General features: G+C 38.2%; 1 protein-coding gene across 27 annotated transcripts in view; it reads right to left on the reverse strand.

Annotated features, from left to right (window-relative positions):
- Positions 1 to 24,872, reverse strand: part of Celf2 (CUGBP Elav-like family member 2) — an 808,044-nt gene that overhangs the window by 302,359 nt on the left and 480,813 nt on the right. For 6 of the 27 annotated variants that reach the window (XM_074056698.1, XM_020182686.2, XM_074056696.1 and 3 more), the window contains exon 1: positions 9,631 to 9,760. The exons of 12 other annotated variants lie outside the window; for them this stretch is intronic. In XM_074056698.1, the coding sequence (XP_073912799.1) occupies positions 9,631 to 9,704 (74 nt within the window). In that variant the 5' untranslated portion in view covers positions 9,705 to 9,760. Of the gene's footprint in view, positions 1 to 9,294; positions 9,479 to 9,630; positions 9,761 to 21,801; positions 22,153 to 22,292; positions 22,779 to 22,855; positions 22,926 to 24,872 lie in introns of those variants that run through there. 9 more of the 27 variants (XM_074056693.1, XM_074056694.1, XM_074056678.1 and 6 more) reach the window with 7 other exon arrangements.

The raw sequence follows: 24,872 nt of genomic DNA on the forward strand, positions 1-24,872 counted from the left end.
ATTCATATCACCAAAACTGTTTCCTTAATGGTTGGGTTTCTGCCAGGGTTAGGATTCCCATTATGTGAGAACCAGCCTTCACAATGTATGGCTGATTATCTCCCAATAAGAAAATCAAAATGTATTTCAGTAGGCAAAGAGATGGGCTTTTCAGAATGTGCCTATGAGGATATTAGATGGACATACTGCTTTTGCTTCTCCCCAGTACAGAATGGAATGTCTGATCACAAGTTCACAGTTGTAACATGAACTGCATTTTATTTCTCAATCATCATGCACAAAGAGGATGAAAAAAAAATCAGTCTTTGTAGCTCAGTCCCACTGAGCATTTCCTAGAAGTTTACTGGGGAGCAATACTGCTTTATGAGTCTTTGCCTAAGACTTTACAACATGAATGTTCTGAGGGAGAAAACATTAACTGCTCAATTGTAATGAGGTTATATTATATTTTATTCTCCCTGGAAACACAGGTAAATTTGTGGTCAGTGTTAAGTACTATGAAACTATTAAATATTTAGGTTTTCATTCCTTTCCCAACATCAGTTTCAAAATAATATTGTGGGATAGGTAAGAAGTATATCTTATTATCCTTATTTCTAGATGGGCAAACTTGACAAGTCAACAGAGACTTGAAGAAATAGGCATGAAATGAATCAAAAGCCAAGCCAGCAGAAGACCTAAGGCAGGTTAGTAAAGGATGCTTAGCCATAAAGAGAGGCTCTGAAGATTACCTCCATTCTACTATTCCCAAGTTAAGTGGCCCTGAAAGGCAGAAATAATCCAAGATGATGTTGTTATTATGTAAAAATTAAGACCTACACAGTCAATGAAATTAAAATGGATTATTTTTTATATTAAGAAAACTATCTCTTAAGAAATTCTTTCTGAGAGAAAAGTAAGTTCTGTGGCAAGTGCCAATGAAGAAAAAGGAAATGAGTTTCCTTTAAGTCTCTTCTCCAAATCTGTGTTGGCATGATGGGCCTCCAAGACACCAGAAGTCATTAAAAATGCAGCTGAAGTGAACAAAGGAAGAAGAAATACTGTCCATCAACACATGTTGTGAGCATATTTTTGACATCTAAACGTAAAAGAAAGGGAGGAACAAGGAGTCATGAAAATACAGGCTTGTTGTGAAAAGAAGGAAGAATTCTGACAGGAGCATTATGATGCAATACAAAGAAAGACTTAATATTAAGAAACTGCTTTGAGATAGAGCTGCCCACAGTGTTCAACAGCATTCAGGCTTCTCAAAGGACTAGTATGTTATCTCTAAATCCTGACACCAAGAAAGGATGATTGGTTGGACAATAGGAGTCATGAGGAAAGATGTTACCAGCATGGAGTGAAGTGAATAATTGCAGTTTGAGGCCTCCTGGTGACAATTTTGAGAAAGCAAACACAGCTGCAGCACAGCCAAATATAGCTGGCCAAGACAATGACATCCATAAAGTTAATCATTCTGAAATATGCTACCCTTATGCTCAACCCAAAAACTCAACACCCCTTCTATAACGCAGGAAGTCAAAATACAGTTTTATGCTCAGAAACATGCAGCTGCTTCAGTGGGATTCACAACAGTGACAACCTAGGTGTTTCTGATTCTGCTCTCCACTCAAAGATCTAAGCCTGAGAGTTATGCCAGGCACGGATGTGGTCCCTTCTACTGAAATTTAGAAGCTTCTCAAGAAAAGGATAATAAAATGGGCCCTAAAGAAGACTAAAACAAATTATATAAATCAGGAAAACATAAGAAAGGCATCTGAAAAACTTCACAAAGAGCCAGCTCTTTGTTTGTGCCCCATTAAGTCTAGGTTAGGGTACAAAGAATCAGTATTAAAGAATAAAACACATTTTATATCCTCTACTTTCACATCTTATGTTATGCTGTACTACTGATGCTCTATCATTCTCTTTTCCTTTCCCTCTTTCCCCAAGTTTCATAAAGTAGTTCCACTGTTACAAACATGTTCCACATCTGAGTTTTTAAGGTTGTATATTGAAAGATGTTGAAAAATGGGGGGGTGGGGGGTAAAGGGGTAAGAGAGAGTAATGGAAGGGGTTGAACAGACCAAAGTAAAGCACACCACAGTGGACATATATTGAGGCACCCCCTTGAACATAAGCTTAAATATTAATAATGAAAAGCAGGGCTGTAAAATAGTACAGTGGGGCAGGGTGAAGAAGGAGATTAAGGTGATGGTATATGGTCACATACGTATATGAAACAGAACTAAGAAACATCATGCAATTGTTTTAAGTGGGGTGGAGAGGGGGCTGAGGAGGAGAGATCACGGGGGCAATATAAGTCTATTCAGAACTGTCACTACGAATCCCCCCTGTACAATGAATATATCCTAATTAAAAAAAGAATAAAACAAATAAGCAGAACTAAATAAATCTATACTAGTCCCCTTCTACATGCTTGTTCATGTAATCTTTCTCTTCTATTATCTCTCTAAGACTTCTCAAGGACAAAATGAAATGTCAGGTCCTAACCTGTATTTGTTTCACTTGCCTGACACCCAGTGTTTTTCTCCACTTCCAAAAAACAGGAAGTTGAGGGTCTATGTGTGTATTTAAGTTGGTTTATAACAATTTATTCTTATTGCCCCCTTAGAGGCCCATCAATTTCTTACAAAGTTTGCTTCTTGAAAAACGTTCAGTTTATATGCTAGATTCCTATATCAATAATCAAAATTTTTAGGATTCCTTTCACTAGCAACAGGAAGCTGTAGGGTGATGATATGGAGCCCATAAAATGGTGGCAATAACAAAGAAGACCAAGTAAAGGATCTGGCCTGTCAACATCAGACAGCAATACAAAGAAAATGCGTACTTGGGATCTACTGTCCAGATTTTCTACAAACGGTCTTTTTTCCTTCCTGCTCTAAATCTAAAAGATCTTGAGAATATCAGCATCTCAACTGTAAATGAGAACCAGAAGGAATTTGCAGTAAGGATAAAAAAAAAAAAAAAAACCACTAAACTAGAAAAAGATCCTGGCCTTTCACTCAGTAATATACCACAAAATTATCAGAGTGAACTTCTTTTTCCACCTTTTTAAGAGAAGTTAATCTGAGGATCTGGGCAAAAGGAGATGAGTTAAAACACAGTCCTGAGACCTTTTCCTAGCAATATTGATAATGTGTAATACATGGTAGGTCAGTGAAACCTTTCTGAACCTTAAATTCCTGTTAAAAAGGAAAAAATATGTAAATACATGTTATGCTGTGTAACAATTTCATAAGTTTCATAAACAAAGACCAATAAATGGAAGATATTTTAAGAGAATAATTATGCCCAATAAAAAGGACCACTGTAAATATAAATTTACACACACACTCTTTATGCCTACTGACTGTTGTGAAGTAGATAATAAAATATTTTCCTCTTTTTGCCTAAAAGGCCAACTGACTCTGTACATCAGATAAACAAGGTGTAAACTCTCCTGCTACAGCTGGAGACTACGAGAAACAATGACATAACTCATACAAAAAGATATAAAATGTCACCTTAAAATTTAATGAGTCTAACTCAAGCTATAAACTTCCTTTACAAAAAAGCATGAAAATCAAGTCTTTCAGCATAAAAAGCATAGAATTTCAGACTTAGTATGTAAGTCAAAGTACTTCGGAGTACACTAGATGGTACTACAAAAAAACATTTTAAAGCTGATCAAAAGTTATGTCAAAATGTCAAAATAAATCAGCCAAAGTTAACTGCATTTTGAGTCATCACCTTCATCTGTGAAAGTAGGAAACTTCAGTCCTATTTGGGCCTGTAAATGTCAGGTAACATAGCTGGCTGTTACCTGGAATGTGATTTCCAGGGTTACATCAGAGAGAGAGCCATGTATAGTGTTAGTGAAGAGACAAAATCTTTCACTTCTTTAATTATTGAGAGTTAAAATCAAAACAGTACACATATTCCATTTTTAAAGCACTACTACTACTATGAAAGGAACCGTGGTCGATTGACCATTCAGATGGGTGACCCTTACTCAGTTGCTAACCTAAAGGAAGCACTGGTTATTTAAACCAAGATCTCTCCAGAAGAAATTTCTGTGTTTGAAACTGACCTTATGACCACATAAGCCTGTAGAGAAGTACAGAATATAACAAAATGATATTTTAGTCTAAACAGAGTCTAAGTTTACGTAAGTCTCTAGGAGAAAAAACTAGGTCTAGTAATTTGCTGGTAATTTGGCTCACAGGCATTTGTTCAAATGGAGTAATTAAAATTTAACCAAAACCTAAATTTGTACTCATGTCATTTTTAAAGTCATATGATTACATATTTATTAGCATTACATTTTAAATTTCCAGCTGATTTTAAAATATCACCCTCAGTATCTAAACAAAACCTGCAGTTCATAAAACTCCAGGTTGGCACTGCAGAAGTGTAAATCTCAAATATTCTCATAGAAGGCATTTCAACCACACAAGCAGAATTGTATTTCTATAAAAATAGTTGGAGTAATCACTTCCTATCATGATTCAGAACAAACCAGGAGGGAGAAGCTGTTTCAAACCTCACTAAATGTTTCCCCCTTTCTTTTAGAAGTCCTTTACGGGGAGTGTAAAGCTCACACTAACTGAAAAAGACATTCCCAGGAGGAGGAGACGTTTCTATCCCTTCACATCTGGATTCAGAGCATGAGGACGCTGGATGGCACAATTAAACAGTGATGATGCTGAAGGGGAATAATCATTTTACAATTACCTGAGAGTGTCACATTTACTGCTCTAATTAGTTTTTGTTTCCCACATAGGTTTTTCCAAGAATGTGCAGCTCCATTTCTCTTAGGTGCAACAACTTTTTCGTAAAGAAAAATAAAAATACATTTTCTGCACTGCTACACAAGTAGCACATCACTGATGCAGGCTTCATTGTATTCCTGGCTACTTCCTTGATAGTGCAAACAGGATGGCATGAGAACTTGCAGGTGCTAATGAACTGGAAATCATTAGTAGTTTCTAAACACTCCCTTCTGCAGTTTTATAAAACAAAACATTATACAATGCCTAGCCCTCTGTGATGGCCTAATCCACGAATGAGAACCAAAATCTTAACCTTCCCCCCAAAAAACAAAACCATTTGGGTAAAGTTCAGTGTTGAAAGTAAACCACATCAATGACTTATTAATTTAGCTTTGTGAAACACTGTACAAGTATAACATTTCCATTTAAATGCAAATAAGATAAGGGATGCTTATAGTATTATTTAAAGTTTAGTAAGGGCCTATCTTTTTTTTAATTCACCATAAAGACATCAGTCATTTAGTGTCTGCTTCATGGAGTCTACAAATATAACTCAACAATGAACACTACCCTGAATTTTTTCACAAAAGCTGGATCATATCATGTGTTGATTGTACCCACACTCAAGTGCATCAGAGTATTCTGCATACCAAAACATTACCTGTCTTTTATGGGATATGAAAATGAATGCTTAATTTGTAAGAAACAAAACCAAAAGGAAGGTACAAAAAGAGAAGTTTGGGGATTTATGTAGAAAAGCGGGAACTGCAGTCTTTAAAGGCAAAATATAGTGTTATTTTATTACAGCTGTTAGGGAGAGGAAAAAAAAATCCCTCTGAGGTAGGAAACATTCTAAATGAACCCATGAAATCTTAATTACTAGGTTCATATCTGAAAACCCTATCTCCTCTTTATCTTGTCTTTCAAGGTTCTTGTTTCCCCAGTTCGCTGCATCTCATCAACAAATGCCAAAGCAATCTCAATCCAGCACATTACAATTATATAGCAAGACTAAACAATTAAAATAATACCTCTGCCCAGATCAAAGATAACATTCCCATTCTAAAAGCCAAAGTGGGATGAGTTTTTGGTCTCAGAAGACAGCTGATACTAAAATAAGTACTGGTAACCAAGAAATCCCAACTGAAAAAATATTTTTAAATTATTCCTTAAAGAACTCTATGCATAGCTCTTCTTTTAGAGTTTTCTCATTTTAATTTTCTTCTGGGAATCAAGCAATACATGTCAATAATGTCAGTATTTTCTTATTTTTACTTGCATTTTCCAAGTAAACTTTAAATGTCATATAGGGAAAAAGTTAAAAAAAAATCCCACTGCTTTCAGTCTTTATTTTGCTGGTACTGTGTAAACACACACAAAAAATGATTAAAATAGATTCTCATTACTTAATAAACATGGAATAACTGAATTTGAATCAAAGTATTAAATGACACTTTACATATATCAATCCTTAATAGGTGATACACATTTCTTATAATGTCCAGTTATTCCCATGTAACACAATTTTCGTTTTCTGATTTTAAAAAAATCCATGATGTACTTTACCTTACAGTTCTTTCTTCTCTCCCCAGGAGCACACAGACACATAGTTACATTACCCCGCCCCCATGGGAAAAGCCACAGCCTTGCTACTTACTGCCTAGGTGATATGAGCTCTCTCAGCACTATCTGTAAACTGGGGATAAACACCTATCCTGTAGCTTACCAAGAAGATCAAAGACAGTGTAAATAACATATCCTGCCACATGTAGGCCTTCAGTAACTCATGTGTTTTCATTTTGGCGGGGAGCAGTAATGACTTTGCTGCTTGGACTAGTCACGTTGCCCCTGTAATAATTTTTATCTATAATGTGGTCAGATGAGATCACCTCTAAAGCCCCCTTACACAATGATGTCCTAAGGACCACCTTTCTGTCTAACCACATGCGGATACATATCTTGCCAGTTTTCCTGACTTGGGAGGACCTAACTCAACAAACAGGTTAATTCGTGATGTTGATGAGTTTATAATCAGAATTTTTCTTATTTTCAATAAGATTGCTTACTAAATGTGAAAAAAATTTAGATTTCATCTTATCAGTAGCCTTTTCTTGGCATTTTCTAACATCACAAATCTGAACTAATACTTTTTAAGCTCTTAAGCTACACTTACAGTTTTTTCACTTATAATTTCTCATTTCTAAGACATTATTTCATAATTTTTGTTTAAAATGCAAACACAGAGACACATATATCATTAAAAAAGTGAAACAAAGGAAAAACACTCATTCCTACCAAAATAAAATCAATGACCCTACTTTAAAACAGAATTTTAAAAAATCATTTATTTTCATTATGCTTTGCTGTAAATGATGTTTTTATAATCACATAAAGCAATAAAACCAACAGCCAGGATTTAAAATGTCCATTTGCATTTAGTTGTGGTACTGAATGTTTAAAACACCCAAACTTTGAAGCATACTTTTACAGTAATTCTATACCACTACAGAGCCTTAAATGATCTGTGCTTTTTAAGCACTGGTTGGCTCATAGGGCCATCAACCATAACTCATCTCAAAAGCTATTTGTTCATCTGCCTAGAGGACTCAAACATATTCTGTCTTCCAAATTTATCTAATATATTCTTATGGGAAAACACCATTGAAAATATGTTCTACTGCTTTAGAAACACCAGAAAAGCCCCTATCCTTTCTTTAAGTTCCTTTTAGGAACAGGCCAGTATCTTGCAGACTGCAATTTAGTCCAAATAGCAGTATACCATACATAACAACTAGTCCCCAAAACAATATATCCACACAGCAATCCTCTCAACTGTATGAATATGGCAATAAAATACACTGTCTAGGTGGGTTTCAAGCATTTTCAACAGATGTTCCCTCCCACCCACCTCGATCCCCCAAATACAGTCTCTAATATGAGCTAATTACAAGCTATTTTGGAAAACATACTATATGTTCTCTGGGCTATGGAGACACACAACAGTTATCCTGGAAGAAAATAATACAACTATCATTTACAAATCTTTTTCTTAGTTCAATTTGCTGGTAAACACTGCAAATAAGCTGGGTTTGATTCCCAAGACTATCATTGGAAATAACGAACATTTGGAACAGAAGTGGGATAAAAGAAGTATTAGAATTCATATAGGAAATTCCACAGCTAAGAACAAAGATTCTGTTCAGTGCAGAGTCTGAACAAGGCATATTCATCTACCAAATGAAAAGGACAAATTAAATTTTCATAATTCATAATTTTATTGACAACAGTCTACTTTTTGCAGAGGCCATTAAAGCTTTAAATTCATAGGCCATTCATTAGCCAGATATATGATGGTCACTTAAGTAGCAGGTGACCATAAATTCAAAATAATGATCAATCCAACTCTTTGGCTCAGTCCTAACAGTCCAGCACACAGAGAGAAAACACACACCTTCAAACTAGCTCATGTGCAAACATGTATTATGCGTTTACACAGGTATATATTTGAAGGGAAGGACAAGACATATTTCTTAAAATATGGCAAATATATTACTAATCAAGATTTCTCAGAGAAAAGTGCCAAAAGGAAATTCAGTATTTTAATTTGTTAGCTGATTATCTTAGTTGAGACAGTGAACGTAACCATGTTCAAGCAAGTCAACACCCTTCATACTGACCAAAAAGAAAAAAATTCACATTTAACAGATTCTAGCATCCTTATCTCCCATTTTTTTGGGGAAGGGGTGCTTAATTAATGGACTACTGTGGAGTTTCCCACGAATCTTAACTCCTAACACTTAATGTACTAGAAAAAGAATCTACACCACAAGGGAAAGTTAGCTGCCAGGGAAATGAATCCTAAAGCTGGGAAAGGTCTGAACCTTTCCAAGAGCCACAAGGTGCCAGAAAGTGTATGGTGCCATGTCCTACAGTGGGGAGAACAGAAAACATTTCCTCCGTACTCTGACTAACGATAGCAATCTTTTCATTTTTATCGCTAAATTGTAGTCTAGATCCACTAAGCAAATATCTGACCTGACAAGACAATTTCACATATTCCACACCTTGAAGGGACCCAAGACCTTTCTATCTCACGCTGGCAATCCTTTTTTCTATTTCCTTAGGTTCTCTACCACATGCATGAAATACAACATGCAATTAACAATCCCAGAGCTAATGAAACTTCCCCATCAAAACTAGCCAGATAAAAATTACACGTACTTTGCACAAGAATCCCAGTCCTCTACTATTTCCAATAACCATTCTACAATAGTTTGACGACACGTAAAAACAAACCTGAATCAATCAATTATTAAATTACAGATTGCAAACCAGACAAATCACCCTTATTGCGTAAAAAATTACCTCTCATTTCTGCAAGAGTACACCTGGCTACTTGGATACTTTGTAGTGATCTTCTTGCCCTCCCCCAAATCTCCCTGGATACTTTATAACAATTCTCTTCCCCATCCCCCTCTGCCTTCCTTGTCTCTCCTCTCCCACCCTAGGAAAGGGATTTTTGCAAAGGGCAAACCAGAGCAGCGGGGAACGCGGTAAGAAGGGGGTTTTCTTCACATGGACGAGGAACGCTCCTCCGGCGCCCCGCATTTCAAGCGACACGAGCATGCACGCCAACCAGGACGCGCCCGCTCACGTCCTCACCGGGACCCAAGGGACCCGAGGACCCCGGGAGCCCAGTGTCCCCGCACCGCTAGGCGCCGCGCGTCCGCACGCGCTCCCGCCGCCCGCGAGCCGCGCCGAGCCGCGCCGGCCTCCGACAGCCGAGCGGGGCGGCGGCTTCCCGAGCGCCGCGGGCTGTGAGAGGACGACGGCCGGCCGCGCGCGGACAAGGGCCGCCGGCTCCACTCACATTCTGTCAGCCACGAGCAGGCGGCCCTCCACCATCATGTCCGGGAGGAAATCCAGCTTGAAGGCAGAAGTCATGTTCTCGGGCGCACGCGGCGGCGGCGGCGGCGGCGGCGGGGAGAGTGGGGGGCGGCGGCGGCGGCGGGGGGGGGGGGGTGGCTGTGCGCGCGTCCGAGCGGCCGCGGGCGGCGCGAGACAGGCAGGGACAGGTGCGCGCAGCCTCCCCCGGCGGCCGCCGAGCCGGCACTTGTCACATTCTCTCCCTCGCGCTCTCCGCCAATCCCCTCCAAAAGCCAATGCCGAGGCGGGCGGCCAGGCCGGCTGCCGAGCGCCAGGTGCGGCGGGCGGGGGCGGAGCTCCCTGGGTGCCCGCCGCGCCGCCGCTGCTTAACCCCTGCGGGCCCGCCCGGGAGGCCCCGACCGCCCCGCCCCGCCCCGCCCCGCCCCGCCCCGGCCGCGCGCGGGCTGAGGGCCAAGGCGCTCGGGGGCGTCGCGCCTTGCAGGACTTTGCCAGGGGTTCGCAGGCATCCCGATGAGATGCACACTGCTTCACCGCCCGGCTCCACGCGGTTCCCGGCTCCCACGGCAGGCACCTGGCACGAGGCCGCAATGGCCACTTGCAGTAGAGGTTTGTTTAGTGTCGCTGCTGTGCCACATCCAGACCAGAAGCACGCTCCCAGTCCGAAGCCACGGCAGACAGACCACCGAGTGTCGCTTCAGTGCCCCTCGGCGTGACACGCTTGCCAGCGTGGGAACTAGCCGTCACTGAAGTAGTGCTGGTGGCTCAGGCAAAGTAAACAGCAGATAAATGGCCCAAGTGACATTTAAGGACTTATCCCAGTGCTTCAAGGAGGAGGACACCAGCCGTCTTTGCACAAGTGTACTGCCTTTGTATCAACTTCAAAACACTATGAAGTAAAAGGGACCGAAAGTGAGAAACAGTAATAAATCACGTATTTAAAAAATGGTAAAATATGAACCTGCCATTTCCAAGAATTTAACACAATGATTAAAGTAAATGCCAACAGAGTGACTATGTGTTGTTAGGCCTATGGCCATGAAGCTTAAATGCTCACTTAAGATTTGAGACTGATTTACTAATAGGAATTAAGAAGCAAAACTCTTAACAAAGAAACAGAAGTAGGTAAGATTAATTTTTCCAAGTGACTTGTGAAAGTTCTTGAAAGAAAAGTTATTTATAAAGTGACATTCTAATTTAGCATTCTCTCTCTCTCTTTGTGGTTATTTAGGTTAAAACAAACTTTCCAGTGTAGTCACAAATATGCAAAACTTCTTTCATGGCATGTTTCAAATTCTAAACCAACATCATAAGTTGCATACCAGAAGTTTATATAGTATGCCTTTTGTGGTAATCATCACTTTTTATTTTGTTTTGAAATGACATGTCCTAAACTTATATATGGTAATGTATATGATTCATTGAAGTGTGTATGTATATATTCACAAATACCGTATACACATTGTGGCTTTGTTTGAAAAATCTGATTTCCACTCTATGTTGTATTCTAAAGAAAACCAGAACACTGTGTAGGGAGCTGGGCTTTCTCCTCACAAACCCAGGCATGCCTGGGTCACAGTAGGCAAATGGTTAGACAACTAAGTCACAAGTAGTTAAATGTATCACATTTAACCAATTTCTTGTGTGACATGAAAACCATCTTTAGAGATTATGAAAGAAAATATTTACCTATCAACTTCAAATCCACATACCAATTTTAAATCCAGGCTTGGTGCATTGAGTAATATAGAGTAACAAGGCCTATGATACTCAATTAAGTCCACATATTCTTAATTGACTTGATTTCCTTTTTCAGCTAAACAATCTATCTGGCTTTTGACCTTCTAATTGCAAGGTAGTTAAAATGTAGAGCCAGACTAACCTTCATTTTAAATTACTGCCTTTCCCGAGGACCCAGGTCTTGGCTCATAAATAATCCAGAAACAGTTGCAACAAAATGAATTATTATATCCCCAAATGCCCAAACTTTGTCTCACAATACTAGCTACATTTACTCCCATCCCAGCTCTTACCAGCTGCTTTTGAAATTATAAGATTTTGTTTGTTCTTTTAATTATCTTACTAAAGTAATTAGTGGGATAAATGCAGGCAAATCTTGACAGTTCATGGTTTTCCATGTATTATTCACATATATCTCTAACATATACAATGAGCTGGCTATATAACAAATATACTTAAGGATGGAATGAACAGAAGAGGACTCCAAAACAAGCGAAACACAACCACATTAATCAAAATGAGACATCTTTTCAAATCAGCCATGGAATAAAGCTCCATATATATCTACATTCTATAAGGTAGGAAATGCTTCATTAACATATACACTTCTAAAATATTTATTTTCTCTTTAATTGCATGTGAATTAGTTAGAAGAAGCTGTAGGGAAGCCCTCTTACTGACTTAAGCCTTCTCAGCAGTTAGTTAAATTCTAGCCTCAAATCCCTTGAGGCAATAGTGGAGTTAAAGCAGCTTTTAATCATACTATAAGGGGGGGGGGGGTGAAGTAGTACGTAAGTAGGTCATAGGGAGAGAATTACAAGTGCATAGGTTATTGCCTTATTTAACAACTACAGTGTAGCATAGTTTTCAAAGCACATTTGCTTGTGCCATTTAAAGTTAGAAGCAAAACCAGGGTTAAATATAAAAGAAAATGCACTCTACGTGGGATACAGTGATGGGAATCAAGGAAAGCTTAGGGAGTGTAGCTGAGTTTAAATACTCTGGCTGCCAAATACATAAATAATTTAGTGACTGCATAGGCACTTGATGTAGGTGTCAGAGGGGAAACAAGACGCTCACACTCCCTCATCCCATAAGTTTTTCACAACAATCTTCCAACTGTAGTGTCCATTTCTAATATCTAGTCAGTTTCTATGATCACAACACATACATACTAGCTAGCCATTTTTTCTAATACAAAATTCAAAAGCTCTTGAGCTTAAAAATGAAAATAAAAACACCCAATCAAATACCACCTGATGAAAGGCTTAAATTTCTCATTTCATTGCTTTCGCAGAAAGGGAAAAAAATCTAAAACAACTCAATAGGGCCCCTCTTTTTTTTTTTTTTTTTTTAATCTTCATGCAGTAATGAGCCATAAGGTATTATGTTTTGGCAGTTGGAGTTATCTGGCAGACAGCTCCACTGGGCTACAGTCGAAGAACACTTGGGTTCAGTGAAGCAATTTTATAGCCAAGAATCTTATCAACAGCAGTGAGAGGAGATGAAGCCAATAGCAAGCCCCTCTAGTGGACATGAACTGGTTGGTGACACCAGGGTGTGCTGACATCACTGGGGACCAGGCTGTCTGTCGGGAACAATGAAGTTTCCTCATAGTTTTAGCTCCATTATAGAAAACCTTTAAGTTCTTCTCTAGACCCATCCCCCTACCTCCCCTAATTGTCTCCTTTTTTTAATCAACTTGCTATTCATTTCCCAAACAAAAGGCAATTCAAGAATTGGAAGCACTTCAAGGGAAAAGTTTCTGAATGACCTCATTTTATATGAGGCCTTCCAATGCAAGTCAGTGCAGTGTGCTGTTTCAGCCCCCACTTCCCTCCTCGGCCCTCATCCCATACTGAGTTTTGTCCAATAGCCATTGTTTGAACACTGAATTATCAGTAGCATTAAAAACAAGTCTCAATAGAAACAGTGCTAATAAATGTATTTGTACATAGAGGACACATCGCTTGAATTGGAAGAATCCTTTTCCTGCCACCCCACTCAGAATAAATGAATTAGACTATAGTCCATTAACTATAAGTCTTTCAACATTTTTGCAAAGTATATACAATTTAAAAAGTGGTGACTGATACAATGTGATTAGTTTCTAATGAAACACTCGTTTTCTTGTCCTAGAGATTACCCTGTACATTTTAGGATGATTTTTCCAATTTTTATTATTCCTGTACATAACTCCCCCACATAACAGGGTCTTTAAAAAGCTATCAGCAGCGTACAAAGATGCACTAGCACTGTTCAGTCCTCTCTTAAAAAGCCACCTTTGCTCAAGTTATCTTTTCCCCTCAATCCTGGCTACTCATTACAAGCAGAATTCAAAGCATCTTCTCCTTATCACACTTTTGAATTCAAATTATATTAACATAGCTGTTTCAGTTAAACAACAACAACAAAACAAGCCCAATGTATTCAGAGCCATTTGGAGCAAGACATACAGGCCCTATAATGGGATTTCCCATCATTTCCAGGCAATAAATTTGAAATCCACATGAATTTTAAGTACCTGGGAGAGTATCTGACTTGTGGCCATGTGTTTGTTCTTGGCTTACTCCAGTTTCATTAGCAACACAGAAAAATAAACAATGGGTTTTTAAAAATGTGTTAAAAAACCAAACAAACAAATCTTTAGGCAATACATTATAAATATATCTTCTTGTTCCACGAAGTTATCACTTAAGAATAAATATTTAGATCACCAATCATAAGTTTAAAATGGTTGCTTCTTTTCTCCTTCAATTGAGCGTTTCTCTATCATATTATTACAAACAGATAAGTAAAATTAAATACCCATACAAAGGAAATACATATTAAATTCTTATTTTACATTTTCAAGAGAATATTAAGTAATCTCCACTCTCCCCTGAGAACAACTTCTACTGTCTTTTTGCAATCTTGGGTTTTTCTGACTCTGTTTTTAATAAAGCCAAACTACAGCATGAATTTATCTTCCTTCTGAAGAGGCCCTCCATCTGAAGATGGTTCTTTGCATACATACCTTCGCACTGGAAGATGGGATGCCCCTCTAGAGATGTCAGGAGCTTCCATTCCAAGGAGAGGAAACATTAATACCCTGGATCTCTCAGACTCAGAGCCCGGCCACCTCAACACTTCCCTCCCTAGCTTGCCCTTTCCTTTTTCTCCTTTCTCCATTACAACACTCAGGTAGCCTTTATTTATTTCTCTTCTTTCTTAGCTTTCTCTTTCTTTCCTCTCTCCCCTCTGTCTCCCTGTTTCTCTCCAGACAAGCTCTGAACCTCCTCTCCAGCTGTGTCTGAGGAGGTGGGTGACTACCAAAGTGAAGAGAGGAGCCCTAGGTTGCTTATTTACAGGAGAAATCAAGTTTCACTTGCCTTGACCAAGGCTGATTTCTGAAGTAGCAACAGCTGTCTCTGCAGAGCAGTGGGATTCCTTTCCAGACATTACCAGGGGGAGGTAGGTGGGGGAGGACAGAAGATTGTATACCATGAAGCGAAAAAATAGGATGTGAACACTGGGAAGGAGAAGTCTGGAGAAAGAATGGGGTGAAGAAAAAGGCTTCCCTGTCTAGCATGTTGATTTGCACATGGAAAGCACTCAGAATAGAGAGGGAGGGAGGAGGGGAGGGAATGAGAGAGGGAGGGAGGGAGGAAGGAAGGAAAGAAAAAGAGAAAAAAGAAAGAAAGAAAGAAAGCCTTTGAAGGAATGTTCCAGTGCTCTCTTAAGATGCTGAGATTTGTCAAACTATACCAGGTGCCCTTATCTGGTGCCAGCCTGGCTGCAGAAACAAAATTTATGCTTATCAGCATGAAGTTTCTAATTCCCTCACAATCCACCCTTCAACACCCCTATTGCCATCAAATGTTTTTCCCAAACCACTGAAAGTTCTTATCTTACCATCACATGTTGTTAAATTTGAAAAAAGGAGATATTGCTGCTTGACAAAATACAACAGCTGAGAACAACAGCTGGCAGGACACAGTTGCGGACATAACATTAAGTCTAGAGAAAGCAGGAACAGGTGGAAGTGAAAGAAAAAGAAATGGACAAATGGCTATGGTAAGTGTTCGCGTGGGGTTGACTGAGACTCTTGGCAAGAATCAGTATCTCCATTGAACAAAGAATCAGCCCCATTTGCCTGATGTCGCTCCTTTTTCTGAACAAATACAAGTTGAAGAAGAGTGAGGATTATGAAGAAAAAAAGCTTGAGTTTCTGTAAAATGAAGCATGAGTCTGCTTTACTCACAATGATAACTGATCCCTAGCAAAGAGCTTTTGGCTGCTAAGATCAGAAGATATCTGATCTGGTGTGTACAGATTAGACTCTTTAGGACAAATGCTACTTTCAAACTGAATGAAAAGATTATGAGATTTCAGAGCCAAACCTGTTGGATTCTTCATTTCACTCTGTGAAAGAGTTGATTGACACTGGGGAAAGTCATTTAATTTTCTGATTCATCAGCTAGACCTTTGTCTTATGTGTGGTCATTACTTCCTAGTAGGGATGAATGGCTAACAAATCAAAGCCTACCGTGATCCTCAGATAAGAAGTACAATGTGTTAACCTAATTATGACTGCAGCAATTATATAACCAAGCTATTAAAGTGACATGAAGGTTGAAAATACATCAAGGTATTGAGCACAGGAAATTTATTTTTCCCTATAATATGGTTTGAATCTAGAACCATCTTTAGCCTATAAAAGAGGTTTTTGAAAATCCCAAATGAGTTTTTATTTAAATTTGCTTTTGATGCTAATTCACACTAAGTCCATTAGGGGGATATATTTTTTTTCTTTCTTTTAAACAAACTCCACAAAACTCTTCATGGAAAGGTGGTATAATTACCTACCCAAGTTGAGTGTAGTGTGTTAGTTAAATCTTGTCTTATCTCTATTATTGAATGTAAAGCTTTCTAGTACCTAATTGCTTGGTCTCTACACTTTATTTATAGCTACATTTACCCAATTTCATATGAATATGGTAGGGATATAGAGGAGGAAAGCTGTGAATGACTTTAGGAAATGAGAAAGAAAGATGATTAAGCTAAAGATTTTGTTTTGCCTGGTTTTTAATAACAAAGATACACTAAGGATGTTCTCTAAGGACTCCTTTCTTCTCCTCACTTATTTCTACCCTTCCCATCTTCCAGGGCCAGGTTCAACTCTCATTTTTCAACATTTCACCCTTGACTTTTCTCCATCCACCATTTTCTCTTTTTGTCCCATGAGCATTATGACCCATTTGATGGCCAAGACTGTATCTTTTACTGAATACTATCTATCTATCTATACATATAACACATTTATTTGTTGGTTTATTGATTGTGATTGCAATATGATAAATTTTGGCAATTTATCCACATAAAATTTTTCATTTTAATTTCATCATGCTTTAAAATTCTTTATTATTCCCTCCAACATCTGTTCCCATCATACAGATTAAAGCCCAAGAGAAATGAGGCAGAGGTTGCTTTCATTCAAAAACCTGTGAACTCTAAGGTGAACAAGTGAGATACAGCAGGGAGTTGTTAGAACTCAGAAACAAAAATTGCTTTCAAATGTCCTTCCTTCCTTATTCCTTTATTTCTTTCTTCTTTATCATCATTCTCCATTTCTTTAGTCAAGCCTACCAAAGTGACACTGGAAGGTATGTAAGGTTAAAAGAGCTGTAATTCAGGAAACTAAACAGTGACCAGTGATTGTACCTCAGATCATAGGTAATGGTTTCTTGCTGAATTGTACAGCTTCCTTACTGGTAAATAAGGAGACAAATCAAAGTCTACAGTGCAAATGCTGTACCAGAGGAAGAAATGGCTTCAAAATGCAAAACTATTTAATACTTTCCACTGTCCAAGGAAGGAATTTGGCTGAGTGTTGAGTTACAGTCCCTTCCACAATGAGCTGTGTGTCTGTGGGCCTCTGACTTTATCTCTGTCTCAGTTTTAGATCTTTCAAATGGGAATAACAACTACAACTAACTCTTGGATATCTGTGGAAATTAAATTATTACAAGATAAAAGTAATCACTTGTGTAGTGCCAAGCATAAAGAAGATTGTTAATAAATTTTAGTTTATTCCTTATTTCTATCATAACAGCTATACCCCAATATTTTTTGGTAGTTGAGAAAGAGGAAGGAAACAATAGGAATAGGATTGTTCTTGAAGCAGTAAGATTTTTGCCATTATGTCTAAGTTCAGCAGCCCAATCCAGAGGGAAAAGGAAGGTTATGGTTTATGGAGAGCAGACATTGAGCATTCTGGGGCTTGGAAAGACATTAAAAAAGCAAGACATGATAAAAAGCACAGGGTCTGTAGCCTTTCTTATGACCAAGATGGACAACTTTCCAGGAGGGTGCAAAGCACTGGTTGATTTCTGCATAGATGCGCAATTGTGCCCAGGGTCATCAGTTCGCACATCTACTAGAAGCCAGCACCACTCTGCATAAGTATCAACACAAAATTGCTACTGATTGCAGCTATGAGCTTTCTCAAGAAGTGGATGAAAAAAGCCATGAATATCAGAGGTGTGTCAACATTATCTGAGCCCTTCTTTACCACGACAACAAAATTTGTTGAATGGAATAATTTTACGGTGAAATTCTAGGGCATGTTGGCAGGCCTGCTCCATAAACTTGAGTGATTCATCATGATCCTATGCAGTCAATCATGGGCAGGTCGACCTGAATGGGCTGAGGTAGCAGGAGCTCAAGCTGCCCTAGAAATACATGTCACCCTGGGCTGGTGTCACTCTCCCTCCACAAATGTCATTTCCTGTTAACTTGGATGGTTTTGACGTACACGAAAATGTGGGTGGATCAGTCACAGTCAGAAGAGAGCCATGGAGAAGATAAGCAAACCTGTACCTGATACCTTCTAATGAAACAGGAAGGTGTGTTTGGGAACAATGGATATCTCATCCAAGATCAAGGTTAACTAGCAGCATCTCTGAGCTGAGTGGAGGCTCAAAACACACACATACACACACACACACACACACACACACACACACACACACACACACACACAATGTCTACCTTCCATCTTCATCCCATCTGTAGGTTGGTGCCATGTGATCAAGTCTGGGACACTTCATTTCCATTCTAAATGGGCTACAACATATGCCTTCCTTTCTCTGATACCCTCTTCTCAATGTCAGCTAAGTTAAATGTCACAAACTGTAATCCATTCCAAATCACTGCCTCCCCTTTCCTACAGAATAAAAGTCACTGTTCAGAAAAGCTTCCAAATCCAATGACAATTACAAAATCAATCCAGTTTTAGGAAATGAGAATCCCATGCCCCACCAATAAATCCCTCAAGAATTGCCAAAATATAGAAAGAAATTCAGTTAAAAGTGATAAAGATGATCCAAGAAGGTAATACTTTGTCACTGCATGGATTTGTACTTGTTACTGTTAAAAGAAACATAGATAAATATTTCAGAGCAGAAAATACCACTAAACAAATGGCATTCTCTTAATAATTTTTATACAAATCTCTATACAAAAAAAACCAAGCTGAATATTTCTAATTTTCTCACTGCCACAATTATACAATACCGAATTATGTTTTTCATCTACAAATTCTGACACCTTAAATACTGAGCGAGCACTCCCACAGAATTCTCTTCCTTTTGTGTTTTACCTTTTTTTCACCAACCTGGATGTTTCCAGGGCCGTGAGCAATGAACTTTCTATCAGCCACATTTTCACCTAATTAACCCCCCTGATTACAATAATTAGTATTGATTCACTCTTTGAATGACTTCCTAGGTATTCAAGCACAATCTACACTTGCTATAAAGTCCTAGATATGAATATTAATCAAATGCTTGCCTTCATTTTTCAGCCCCAAAGGATATTTTACAATTATATCACTTACATTTTGAAAAAGAAAAATTGTCAGGTTTCATTTTAGCAAATAAAAGAATTTTAATGCATGGAGGTTATAGATCTCTGTCTGTGGTCTGCTGAACACATGTATGTGAATATTCCCAAGGCTCATGTTTAAAGGGGCTTAGGGTGCAATCATTACTTTCTGTTGAAATAAACCATTTTCCCAATTTGCATCTTTTTCTATTACTTTTCTGGGCTTAGAATTAAATTTCATTTCTACACTTGCTGAGGTCACTATTCAGGGGAATTTTTACACATAGTTTGTTGCATGATTCTGATTACATTATCTTGTTACTATTGTAGAAATAGACATAGACAATTTTGCCAACTCCTGGCAATCTCATACCTTATCCATCAGGTTAAAGAAAAAGAAATCTATCTGTATGTTGGATGCTGGAATGGGATGGTGAAGGCAGGGTACCCTCCAAATTTTAGAAGCTAATAATGGATCCAATGAGCAGAGAAGCAAACAAAATAAGGAGAGATTTTTCTTGTTTATGGACCTAAGATCACTCAGGAATTAAAGCAAATAGATCACAACTAAATAATTGGTAATTTAGTTAAAAAAAATCAACATGGAAGTTTCCAAGTGATTTCTCTAAGTTTCCTTCCAACAAGCAGCTAGGGAGCACGGAAGACTCATTTTCTCCCAAACCAAAAAAAAAAAAAATGACTTGCAACCTTTATTTCTGAATTAAATTTTTCCCATGAAGCAGAATCTGGGTGTGTTGGTAACAGTTGGCTAGCCTCAGATATGAAGCGTCCCCTATTACCCTTTATGAGCTCATCCTAAAAGCAATTATTGGTATATCCGATGCAGGAGCAGTTCAGATCCCATTGGAAGTAAGAGAACATAACAAGTATGCATTTAAAATCCACTCTATTCACAATGAATAACTTAAAAAATATCATCACACACTACATATATGTATATATATATATATATGTTTTGGGTGCACCTAAATTCTGAAAATATTATCAACAGAAAATCTCCACTGGAAAGGTGATTCCATTTAGCCAATAACATTTATATAAATAATTCTACATTGAATATTTAATAACATTTCAACTTAAGTTAAAAAATTTAAATCCATGTCTAAGCTCTAAAAAAATCTATTTTGTTTCATAACTGTGTTTTGTGTAAATATCTTGTTATTTGCTAGGAGCATCACTAATGTGAACCAAAATATAACAGGAAATATCTGTAACTGAAGTTTCAAAAAATTTCATCCTTTAAAACAATTTCTTCTATTTTAAAAAAATTACTCCTTAATCTTTTTCTATGAATCTACTAATATGCTTTGATATATTACTCTGGCAAAAGCATCTAATTAAGCAAAACCACTAAAACATTACATAAACATATAGTCTTCATGGAAATCAATCTTAGTAAGATGAGCTTCACATAAATTAATTAACATCTGCTATTCTGGGGCCAGTTCTTTCACATCTAATGTGGCAATAAAAATGGTTTCAATTTTTGGGAAGTTTGAAACAGATTTTTCTATGTTCCCTTTCTGCAATCTAATTATTTTCACCTTAGAAACTGATGCTCATCTTAAAAAATGAAAGATATTTGAAGACGTGAGAAATGTTTGCCCTGCATTGAAACACATTTTATAAGGACATAGCATACATCAAAAATCAACCTATTCCGTAGAGACCTTCATCTTAACAACTTAATAGGCTACGCCGTAATGGTTTATGACCAAAATTATCAGGGCAAAAGTTCTTATTTGTCCTTGAATTTCTAAATTATTCATCTACATGGATGCCAAAAGGGAAGCTAGAGACTAGAAATGATAATTTACTTAAGCATTAAAAATATTTCTCTTAACTACTCTTTCATGCTACATTTCATTAGTCTACCAAATGGGCAAATTTTAAAACCCTGAGCACTAAATACTGTAGAAGCAGTTCTAATCACAAGCATTTACTAGAATGATAATGGTATTGCAAGTCTTCTCAATCAATAAGTTTTCTTTCTGTAGTTAACAGAGAGGTAAGCAATAAATCTCTAACTTAATCCAACCAACATAAGTGCAAAATGCAAGAAGCTCTCTGAACAGTAGATAAAATTTTTAAAAGCATAAAACCACAACCAAGCAGTTCTAAAAGCTCTTCATTCTGTTAGTCTATACAAACAAGATTATAGAAGATAAAAAGGGTGTTGAGAAAGAAAGAAAGAAAGAAAAAAACACCCCAGACATGCATTAAGCTAGTTTGACAGCTCCATTGTTCAACTGGTCCCATTGTCAGACCCAAAGATGTATTCAGTGCTACAATGTCTGCTAGCAAATAAACAAAAGACTACATTTTTCAAAGCAGGATGCCAATTCTATCATAATTCTCTCTCTGCTTCCCAAAAGGTCAGTGGTGCCTCCTTCGTGGTATGTGATAGAACCCACCACTGATGCAGGAAACAAATATCTGCTTTCCATACATGGGAACCCAGGACGCCATGCATGAACAGAGGTCTCAAAACAGGTACACATTTTGGCAAGCAGGACAAAGTGATCCAAACCTGGTAACACAGGAGGACTATTTAGGTAGGCTAAGTCCAGATTAGAGCGGTATTTGGAACGCAAGTCTAATATGGAGTCTCCTCAGCTCCTTTTTCGGTGATTATTCCATGCAGAGTGCATAATAATGAAAGAGGCTTAGACATTGCAAAGGAAAAGGCGAACCGAGAGCCAGATTTGGAGCCCTTAAAATGATCCACTGGCCACTCACAAAGAGCAGTGAGCAAATACATGATCTGCTTTCAAAAGGCAACTAGTACAAATAGAACTCGCTCACAACAGTCCTCCTTTCTCTCGCTTGCTCCCTCTTTCTCCCAATCTCCTGGTCTTGATTTCATTTCCCTCTCTCTGTTTAGATTCCTTTTTTTTTTTACCCCCACCCCCCAATCTTCTAAAATAAGAAAGCTACTTGATTCAGGGCCACAATTATTGTTTCAGTGAGCTCTAGAAACTGGAAAAGCATACATTAAAAACAAAGGACACAACAACATACCTTAAAAGCAGCTCCTCATTTCTCATAGTAACCGCGGATTTGGGACAGCGCATGCTTTCTACACTGATAGTCTCAACAAAAGCCAGTTCAGAAGTGCGCTCAAACATCAATGCCACAGTCGCTGTTCACTAATGCGCTCTCTCTCTCTCTCTCTCTCTCTCTCTCTCTCTCTCTCTCTCTCCACTCTCTTCCGTAGTCAAATGCTGAATAGTAGAGCAAAGGGGCTCCTGCAGACTCACTAAGTAGAAATAATCCTCTCTGACAAGTTATGTTGTCTAGGCATATTTTTACACTAATACACCGTGCTGCCTATAGGGGTCTTGTTTGCATTCACTCAAGCCTAGGTGGTGTTAGTTCTCCTAATTACCATCTTAAAAAAAAGTGGGAAAGAATAATAAGCAACTCTGTTACCTTTTTATTAGACATTTAATAGAAAAACCGATTTCACAATTCCCTTTTGCTATCAACTAGCAGCAAGCACTGCAGAGAACTAAGGAAAGATTTGGACAGGTCAGTATGCTCAAAACAATTTTTGCCTGTCTTTTCTGGGACACTGAACTCACAGTTGGATTCGTCTATTCCTCTCCTCTTGTCCTCAGGAAGAGTGGCAAGGTCAAGACCCTTATCCCCAACCTGCACGAGATGCAGAAGACAGAGATGCGAGAATTTGGAAATGTTTTAACAGGATTCTCATAAAACAGAGATAATTCACCTGAAGCAGGGCATCTAAAGGAGACAGGTAATGGAAGATTATTTGGTCACATTGAAGTCCTAATCAGCACAGGAGTACCATCTGCAAAAGGCCAAAATAAGAAAACCAGCTTCCCCATTTCATTACAGTCTCTGGGCTTTGCATACACTGTTAACCAGGGAAAGATACAGGTATTTATTTATTGGAATTAGAAGAATTCCATGCATATTAGCCAAATAAAATAGCAAGTTAAACACACACAGAGAAAGGACAAGAGGCTGTGGACTGAACTAATCGACCAAAAGTACAAGTTAAGGCACCCCCTCCAGGAGGTGTGTACTGACAGGAAGTCAAGAATGCTCCCAGCTTGGGTGCAACAACTTGGAATAGCCTGAACCAGACCTGGGTCGCTCCTGTCCTGTACCAGCACGGTAGTGCATCTTAGTAATGCAAAGCATTAGTGGGAATAATAAGAGTAGAGAAAATAATGGTAGGTTCTGTTTCCCACCTATATGAAGCTCTGGAACATACCCTAGTACCTTACTAGATTTCTGGTCTTGGTCCAGGACTAGGGAAATGGAGATTCCCTAGGGGTTGGGGGGAGTGAAGGCTCTTTAATCTCTGCTGTACAGTAATCCTGTTTAGTGTATCAATTGGACTGTGAGGGGAAAAAGCAAAGGATAACCAGTTGCCATCCCTATTTCTAGATGGCAATAAGACAGAGTGAATCATCTGACAAAGGTCAAATACTGAAACAAGAACCTATCTCTAAAACAACCCCATTTTTACATATTCTTGCTTCATTAGAACAGATGAAAGTTATAGAGTGAATATATGAAAATAAGTGACCTTGTCAAGGAATGATATAGGAAATCTAAAGCATTCCTTTGAAGTAGGAGAAGCATCATGTAAATGAGCTTGGAAACAGAGAAACCTTAAGGAGATAGAGTGTGACCCTCTCCTCTAGTGATTTGTGCTGAATACTGGGGCAGAAGGCTCTTGACCTTTCTGTAGCTTTCTTTGCTCTGAAGTTAAATGGGGGCAACGAATACTAATTTGTTTGAAAGCAAGTGAAGAGCTTCTAATGAAACAGGGTGTGTTTGGTCAGTACAAATATTAATAAAAAGTGGAATGGTTGCACAGACATCTGGCATGGGTTTTGTCTATCAGAGAAGGGTAAAAATATTATGGCTCAGACACAAAGCTCTAATCTGCATATTTCATTCAATTTCTAATCAGGATTAAACTATGAGGTAATGTTAATATATAACAATAATGCATTCCCTTTCCACAAATAGAATCTTCACATTGGAAGCCAGCGTTGCAGTCTGCAGGGCTATTCCTTCATTGAAATGAATTATGGATCCATAGTAGTGACCCCTGGAATTGAACAAAACTACTAAATATTTTATACTCTCATGATTTCCTTTTTAGTTTAGATAACTAAATAAGGAGAAAGCTATTGAGGTAAGAGTTTAGTACTTGTCCCACTAAGATGACAGATTGAGGGGTCGTATATCCATCAGATACATGTGCTGAATTTGGGATTATAAAGATGAGTGAATAGAAGGAAGGCACATTATTTATAACATTTATATATTATGTAGTAAGTCTTTGACCCCAAATACACATTGAATTAATCTTTGCACTCCTTACTGCACCCAATTGGCTACTTATCTCTTAGCTGGGACTTCACAAATATTTGTTAAACAAAGGGATAGATTTACTGGAACTGTGAGCAATCCTTTTATTTTCAACATGCCTTTATTCAGTTTCCTTTACAAATATTTGAAAAAAATTTTATTCCAAGTCAGGCATTGATTGGCACAGATGATCACATGGAAAAGCTCCTTTCAGGCTATTCTGTTTTAAATTTCAAGACCCTTTCA

This window comes from Castor canadensis, chromosome 15, assembly GCF_047511655.1.
Source record: "Castor canadensis chromosome 15, mCasCan1.hap1v2, whole genome shotgun sequence".
Classification (NCBI taxonomy): domain Eukaryota; kingdom Metazoa; phylum Chordata; class Mammalia; order Rodentia; family Castoridae; genus Castor; species Castor canadensis.